The following is an 8,997-nucleotide window of genomic DNA, read 5'->3' on the forward strand; positions in this document are numbered from 1 at the left end:
TCAAGAGCCTTAATATTTATGCTATAGCACATGGTGATGACAGCTTTAGGACTGGGATTTTTCCAAGTAGGTGATACCATGCTCCCAGTGAATCCATAAAAAGAAAATCTTAATAAAGCAGCCATAGAATGGCTATTTTTAAGCAATTTTATTTCCTAGTAAGCCCTCCAAGACAAATTAATTGCAAATTTTATCCCTTGGTAGGTAAAGAAGGTGATTTCCATTTCAGAAGTTTAGCCAGACACCAGTAAGTTGTTAAAAGACATCTGCCAACAAAGATAATTTTGGCTTTAGTTTTATTCCTGTTAGGTAATGCTGACAGTCGTTAAATAGTCGGACCACATTTTCTGTGAATGGTCTTCCTAGAATAAAGCCATATATTCGTTTGCTATTCTCTAGAAAAGAAATATAAAATATCTTGTCTATCTTCTGAAGCAATCTCTTTACAATACTAACGTTCATAGAGTCAATCAAAATGAAGCTTCTGCTTTGGGCCTACCTCATGTATGTTGCTTCTGCAAAGGTGAGTAGATGGATTTTTAAAATTGCAGCAATAGTACAGTCATCAAATAATTGTAGATAGGGATTCATGTTAGTGATAGATGCGGCAGAGAGACATGTTAATAGTCATGAGACCTGTTGCATCAAACGTTTCAAAAGAAATTTTGAAAGTCACAATAATAAAGTATGATCTAGAAATGGGTAAATAGCAAGGAAAAGAGATGAGTTCAGAAATTAAGTGGGCTTGAGGAGGATAAAATTATAGGGAACTAGAATCCCATGTAGATAATCTTAATAGTTTACGACTTCAAATTATGGAAACCTGGATTAGGCTTTCCCTGATAGTGCAGTCCCATTGCTGGAGGCATTTATGTAGTCACAGGGAGTATTGGATGGAGTTGAGATAAATGGACAGGGGTTACCACTGTGGCTTAGCGATAATGAACCTGACTAGGATCCATGAGGATGCAGGTTCGATCCCTGGCCCTGTTCAGTGGGTTAAGGATCCAGCATTGCCCTGAGCTGTGGTGTAGGTTGCAGAGGCGGCTCAGATCCTGCATTGCTGTGGCTGTGCCTGTGGCTATGGTCAGCAGCTGCAGCTCTGATTGGACCCCTAGCCTGGGAACTTCCATAGGCCACAGGTATGGCCTAAAATAACTAACTAATTAACTAACTAACTAAATAAATAAATAAATAAATAAAGTAAATGGAAATAATGACCATCAGTGTAGTGTAAATAGATGAGCCTCTAATATAAGAAATAGCTGAAAATCCTTAACCCTAGCCAAAGCGTGTATTAAATATTCTCTTTTGTAAAAAGGAGAAAATTATGACATCTACCTCATAGGATTGCTTTGACTATTAACTCTGACAATTATGTAATGCACTTAGCAGAGTACCTAGGATATTGTAGGAACTCAAATTTATCTGATATTATTAATAATTATTATCTAGTTACTAACTGACATTACTAATTATTATCATCATCTTTGCAAATGTCAAGATACTTATAAATCTCCTAAAATCACCTGAATTAAACTAAGGCTTAAAATAGTAAATGATGGCTTTTCTACACTATTCTGCCATCCTTATCTCATTCCATGTTGTATAATCTGTGAGCAATTCATGAAAGAATTTGAAGCATGACTGGAGAACAAGTGGACATATAGTCATTATGCAATGACAAACTACAAACACACACACACACACACACACACAGAATGCAAATAAAACCTGAGAGGTGAAAGAGAACAGCAAAACCACATAAATGAGTAAGACTGAATGATCCTTCAGATGGTAAGATTTATGTACATCTAGAAAATTATAAACCAAAATCCACCAGCTAAGGTAAAATTTCCTAGGACAATAGTCTAGGTCAAAAACATATAATGATAATAACAATAAACAAATAATTTATAGTAGTGATTCTTATCTCAAAAAGAAACTAACTATACTAAAAATAAAGTACTAATTCTTCTGTAATATAAAATTCAGATACAGATGTTTTTCAATAAATAACCAAAGTAAATTTTTTTCTTTTGTTTTAGAAGCGTTTCCATGTCATTGATGAGGTAAAACATTTTTTTCTTTTCATTTAGGTATAAATATATTTGCTTTTACTTTAAAGCATATTTTTCATTTTAAAACCCAATTTTGTACAATGCAATTTTGTGACTACCATTGCTGTTAAAATATTAGTACTATTACTCTCTTCTTAATTGAGAGAAACAATATATTTGGGTTCAACATATTTCAACTGTAAGGTCTTTATTTCTTTTCAATAAGCAGAAGCATTAAAGGTACTCCCTTTGTAGTGTGATAAAATTTTTGCCATGCGCAGGTTTCTTCCTCACGCCTCTGTAAAACTGTATGGCAATGTCATACTAACTTTACTTCAGCAAACTAAGTGATGAATACCGGAAGGCTTTGCCAGTAATTTAAGAAAGTAATTTTGGAACATGTTCTCTTCTCTTGCTGTGATGGTCTCATTTTAAAATGCATCTTTAGGAAGTTCCCATTGTGGAAATCCACTGAGCCACAACAACGGGAACTCCCTAAAGCTGCATTTCTTATCACGTTTCTTTTAATGTTAATCAATTGATGGAGTTATTTTCTTGACATGAATTCCAAGTTAAACTGTAAATAACAGGCACTATTTATAAACACAGACTCAGTTTCCTGCTTGTTGGAAAATGCTGCCTTTTTTATCAATGGTTCATTTTTACAATATAAAACTTTATTTATAGAATTACTTTTCATTTAAAAGTATTTACCTAATGAATAGGCAGTGAAACTGGATATCCGTATGAATAAACAATTACAGGATGTATAAATGTAAATATGCTCATCCTTATAGATACATTTTTTTTTTTTTTGTCCACACCCAGCATATGAAAGTTCCTGGGCCAGGGATCCAATCAGCGACCCAAGCCACTTCAGTGACAACACTGGATCCTTAACCTGCTGTGCCATAAGATAACTCCTATATAAAGATGCATTTTTATTTATTATTCATTTATTTATTGTGGCTTTTCAGGGCCATACCTGAGGCATATGGAAGTTCCTAGGCTATAGGCTGAACAGAAGCTGAAGCTGCCAGCCTACACCACAGCCACAGCAATGCCGGATCTTTAACACCCTGAGCAGGCCAGCGATGGAACCCTCATCCTCATGGATAATATGGTTAGCATTAAAAGAAACATATGATAAGAAATGTTAAATATTGCTTATTATATTTTAAAATTATACTTGTTATGCAAATTTTTAATTTCTTGAATTATAATTAGACCATGCAACGAATACAAGAATCTAGAATCTTGATGTATAAACAAACACATACCAAATTTACTCATAAAACTGACAAATGTATGATAGGAAACAAATCTTCATGTATGTGAGACCAAGAAATTAATTTTCCATAAATTCTTACATAAGGTTGTGACCTTCCTGACAATTTTCCACACATGTAATAGACAAACCCAGAGCAATTAAAGGAGAATGAGGAAGTCCTTCTACTAAAAATCCCATGTGAAATGTAACAGTAAATGCATTAGTAACATTAATAATTGTCTCTTTTAAAAAGAAAACACAAGAGGGAAAATTAAATATGAAAAGCCAGTGGTATATATTCTGAAATGATCATTAGCATTAGTTAATATCCATTTCCACACATAGTTACAATTTTTTTCTCAGGATGAAAATTTTACAGATCTTCTTTCTTTGCAACTGTTTTGTTGGGTTTTGTTTGTTTGTTTGTTTTGCCTTTTCTAGGGCTGCACCCATGGCATATGGAGATTCCCAGGCTAGGGGTCTAATCGGAGCTGTAGCCACCAGCCTACACCAGAGCCACAGCAACGTGGGATCCCAGCCGCGTCTGCAACCTACACCACAGCTCAGGGCACTGAATCCTTAACCCACTGAGTGAGGCCAGGGATGGAACCCGCAACCTCGTGGTTCCTAGTTGGATTCATTAACCACTGAGCCACTAAGGGAACTCTTCTATGCAACTGTTAAATACACGAGACTGTGTTATTTACTATAGCCAATTATATCTCAATTGGAAAAGAAAAAGGCAGTAGACATCATCCACATGCAGTCTCCTTGCCTTCTTCGGAACAATTTGAGATGCCTGGGCTCCAAGTAGAAGCTTTGAGGCAGGGTGAAAGGAGTTCCGAAGGAGCTAGAAGAGGTATAACTCAGTGAGGGCTTCCTTGAGGCCCTTCAGAGACCGGGAGAGTCCTGAGCGCACTGGGCTGGGGATGGGGGAGGGGCGGGGCAGGGCAGCGGGGGACAGTGCAGAGGAGGAGTAAGCCCAGGCCAGGACAAAAATAGACGAAGAGAACGTGCACATTCTAAAATTGAAAATAAATTGTTTCACTGTCTGACCACTCTGTCCCCACCAACCCACCCCTGCACAGATAATTAAAAACTAACAATCACTAGCAAAGCTTGAAATCTTCCATCTCTTCCATTTTCAATAATAGCGCATGTTCTTTTCGGCTATTTTTGTCCTGGCCGAGGCTGGCCTACTGCGCAGTTTATGACACTCCAATTTGCTGACACACAAAATACTTCTTTCGGAATGGGGGCTTATTCCACTTCTTAAGAAATTATTAGTGCCTGCTTCAAAGACGATACGAGCACATTAGCCTTGAGGTTGAGACGCAAGTGGAATTCTTAAACAAAAATAAACTTCACTCGGAGTTCCCGTCGTGGCTCAGTGGTTAACGGATCCGACGAGGAACCATGAGGTTGTGGGTTCGATCCCTGGCCTTGCTCAGTGGGTTAAGGATCCAGGGTTGCCTGAGCTGTGGTGTAGGTTGCAGACGCAGCTCAGATCCCACTTTGCTGTGGCCGTGGCATAGGCCGTTGGCTACAGCTCTGATTCGACCCCTAGCCTGGGAACCTCCATATGCTGCGGGAGCGGCCCAAGAAATGGCAAAAAGACAAAAAAAAAAGTAAAAAAAATAAACTTCACTCATTGTATAACGTCAAGTCAGAACATAAGTAATACGTAGATAGGGTAGAGGTAATCAGCATTAACTTCTTTGCTCTCCTTCAGGATCACAAAGACATTCATGGCCGTCGCTACCCAATTAACCCATCTCTGGATATTATTTACCCCATGCCAGAAAGTGAATTCACCCCTCCCGTCTCTCCTCCAAGGAAGAATCTCCCCCATTACCCTGGGAATCCTGACCCTGATACAGGGATCCCTCCTTATGCCTGGATCCTCGGTGCTCCTGGAGCCCCCCTCTACCGCATTCCTAATTTTCCCATGCCTTCTTGGTTGTCGCGTCATCCTCCTCCTGGTGGGGCTTTCGGCCATGTCCCTTCCTCCAGCAGAACCAGGGGGCCTTTTCTCCCAGATGAAAAGGTTATACCTACCGCAGCTGAACTCTACATAGCTATGCCTCTTGCCCCTCCTACTACACCCCCACCCACTATCCCAGACCTGGCTCTGCCTGCTGTGACTGAGCCTGATGAAGCTGAACCTGCAGCTGCACCCCTGCGGCCCTAGAACCTCAGCCGGCTGCTTTTCTTGACCAGGTGGGTCGCCTCAGTCTTCCTCCCGCAACGCATGAGATTTGCAGGAGCCGGAAGGAAGGAGTTTCTGCACAAGCAAACATATATCGGCTCACATATTTTGAGCAGCTTTACTGAGATTCAATGACAAACAGCAGACTACCAATACTGAAAGTGTATACTTTGATAAGTTTTGACACATATATATAGTTTGACATATAGACACACACACATCCATGGAAAAAAACCACCAGCTTAATGAATATATCTACCAAAGCCAGAAGTTTCCTGCCATTATTTGTTAATAATCCCACCTGGTTTTTCCTGTCTTCAATCTATTTTCTGTCAGTACAGATTGTTTTGCATTTTCCAGAATTCTATGTAAGCAGAATCATGCTGTATAGACTGTTTTGTGTTTGGTTCTCAAACTCAGCACAGTTATTTTGAGATTTATTCATGTAATTATACAGATCAATAGTTCAGTCATATTTTTGCAAAGTAATATAGGATAAAATGGACATATTGTAATTTTTTACCCATTCATTTTTTTTGATGAACATTTTAATTGCTGAACTGGATGTCATGCAAAAGACAGAATCCCATTCTTTTTATGGCCAAGTAATATTTCATCATATATACCACATCTTTCTTATCCATTCATCTATGGATGGACACATCCATTGCTTCCCTATCTTGGGTATGTAAATAATGCTGCTGTGAACATAGGATAACCTTGTGAGATCTTTGCATCTATGTCTTTGTGTCCCTCTCTTTCCATCAGACTCTCTTCCCTGTGAATTTCAGCCATCTTGGTCTTCCTGAGCTCCCAGCTCCAGCTCCCTTCACTCAGGTCTGGAAATAATCCACGCAGTGAACTTGAACAATCAGAGTCCATTGCCTTTGCTTCCTGTCTCTCAGAGATAGCTCTTCTTCATAGCCTGATGCTCAGATCTTGAGAAATTACTGTTTCTTGTATTTTTAGTATTTCTTAAATTTGTTTCTGGGCAAAGGGTAAATTCAGTTTCTGTTACTCATCTTGACCTAGAGTAAAACTTTAAAAAGAATGATTTTTTTTGAAAAATATGTAGAAGCACTTTGTCCCTAAGTTTTAGATGTGACTCTTTTATAAAAGGGAAAGTGGGATTTCAACACACATCAAAGATTCTTTGAACCCTGAGCACAGGCTGAAGACAAATGGGAGGTTAAATCCAACAGTGAATGATTTATAAAGTAAATTGCTACTAATTGAATACTCCTAGTAGTTGTTTCCTAGGAGAAAGTACAATCATTTCTTCCTGTTCCCTTGTCCCTGATAGGGATCAGGATCAAGTTAAATGGTTACTTGGAATTGATCCAGAGAGGTTTGAAGACCCCTGCTTATTCTTCAATGCTCCACACGTTAACATGTCCCTTCAGTAGGTTTCTTTGACACAAAGCACTCTCCCTCTACCAGTATATACACACCTGTAGTTCATGGCTCACATGGGGGTAGGGAGAAATTTTAGAAAGTATGAATAAGAAGAAATAAGACTTGATAAAAAGAGGCCTTGAAAACACAGCTAACTATCTTAGACTGATTCCTATAGCCAAAGGAATTTATTAAAGACTTTCATTGAAAGGAGATTTTGACCTATTCTCTGTTTCCAAGAGCTAAGTCTGATGGCAATATAGAGAATTATAAATATGAGCTATAAAGAAATCACCAGGGCACAACTTCTTAGAGATTAAATGTTTTCAGAAAAGATATGTTTGGGAGTTCCCTTGTGGCACACCAGTTTAAGAATCAGGCATTGTCACTGCAGAGGCTCATATTGCTGCTGTGGTATGGGTTCCATCCCTGGCCCAGGAACTTCCACATGCCATGGGTGTGGTCAAAAAAAAAAGATATGTTCAATACTATGAAATGAAATACATTTTATCATTTATGACAGATCTTTTTTTTTTTTTTAGGTACAAAAAAGAAAGAGAAGAGAGCACCATGTATTTATCTCTGTAAGTCACGCATGATCATGAGATTTAAAAATCATGTATTAAATAGACAGAATCTCATCACTTGAACCTCCTTTTGAATCTATTTTTACTAAATGAAAATGAGAAAGTGGGGTATGGCGAGACACTGCTAGTCTGTTCCTCAGATCTCTGAAATTAGGAACTCATGTCCTGTGTAAGAAACAAGCCACTTTTGGACAGTTCTTGCTCACATTGATCCAAGTTGATTATGACGTGGATATTTTAAAATAACAGAGGTCAACATAGGGAAGAAACTTCCACAAGGGGAAGGTGATTGAATTATGGATGAGCAAGACCCTTGTTAAGGTTCTCACAGATCATTCTGTATGTTATTTATTCAACCATTATTCTTAGCCCACACTGAGAAGCACTGTTTTAGAGAACAAACAAAGAGACCATTTAGATCCCAAATCTCCTGTCCTGGCCTTTCCACCACCCCAGCCTTGCCCCCCACCCACCATCACACACTGTCCTGGGAAGAAAGGCACAGTCAACAAGCTCGAATGGAGTCATCCCATCCATCTTAGCCATCTAAACAAAAAACTTGCTTCCCTCATTCCAAGTTCTCATTCCTTTATCCCTTCCAAAGCCTGTTTTTACTTTTTCACAATTTTATTGTCATAAATATTCACTGGACAGGAAAACTGCAAGGCTTTATTTGACTGTCAACCAAATCAGAATTTCTACTGAGGTGGCATCGGTACTTAAGGCAGAATTGAAAAACAAACTTGATACCACTTACTGTTTGGCCGTGGTGCTTCTCATAGCAGCTATTACAAAGGAGATGAAAAGGCTTAAATTTTGAGTTGAGCCCTGCTTACTGTGATATTCTTTGGGGTTTTATTTATTTTACTGTTACATGAAAGGATATTGATTCTTCTTTGTTGTTCAAATTATCCTTGAATTTGTTCAAGATATTCCATAAATTTAACAATTTCACATGTTTAGTAAGCATCTGCATTTCATTTCCTACTATATTAATTACTTAATTTACAACAATTAAAGGAAAATTCTCTTATGGGAGAGAAGTAATTCTCCTCCAAATCATTCAGCATCAGGATACTGTTGATCTAAACCCAACATCCACACAAAAGAAGTCATATATAATATACACCTACATGCAAATAAATCATACTATTTAATTAGCATTATAATTTTAAAGTAACTGTTAAAGAACGTACTATATGGACAAGATAGAGGAAAACAAGCTTGTTTCTCTTATATGTCTTTTTTTTTTGTCTTTTTGCCATTTCTTGGGCCGCTCCCGCGGCATATGGAGGTTCCCAGGCTAGGGGTCGAATCGGAGCTATAGCTGCCAGCCTACACCAGAGCCACAGAAACACGGGATCCAAGCCGCATCTGCCACCTACACCACAGCTCACGGCAACGCCGGATCGTTAACCCACTGAGCAAGGGCAGGGATCGAACCGTAACCTCATGGTTCCTGGTCGGATTCGTTAA

General features: G+C 38.6%; 1 protein-coding gene across 1 annotated transcript; it reads left to right on the plus strand.

Annotated features, from left to right (window-relative positions):
• Positions 1 to 475: 475 nt before the first annotated feature.
• PRR27 (proline rich 27) lies at positions 476 to 5,521 on the plus strand. The gene is made up of 2 exons (XM_047798125.1): positions 476 to 523; positions 5,063 to 5,521. The coding sequence occupies exons 1-2, from the start codon at positions 476 to 478 to the stop codon at positions 5,519 to 5,521; spliced, it is 507 nt and encodes a 168-aa protein (XP_047654081.1).
• The last annotated feature ends 3,476 nt before the right edge of the window (positions 5,522 to 8,997 follow it).

This window comes from Phacochoerus africanus, chromosome 10 (assembly GCF_016906955.1).
Source record: "Phacochoerus africanus isolate WHEZ1 chromosome 10, ROS_Pafr_v1, whole genome shotgun sequence".
Lineage (NCBI taxonomy): Eukaryota > Metazoa > Chordata > Mammalia > Artiodactyla > Suidae > Phacochoerus > Phacochoerus africanus.

What these genes read in the sequence shown, in the direction of transcription:
- PRR27 (XM_047798125.1), top strand. Translation starts at nt 476, where the DNA reads ATGAAGCTTCTGCTTTGGGCCTACCTCATGTATGTTGCTTCTGCAAAG. An exon ending in TGTATGTTGCTTCTGCAAAG is followed by an intron (nt 524 to 5,062) that starts GTGAGTAGATGG and finishes GCTCTCCTTCAG; the next exon opens with GATCACAAAGACATTCATGG.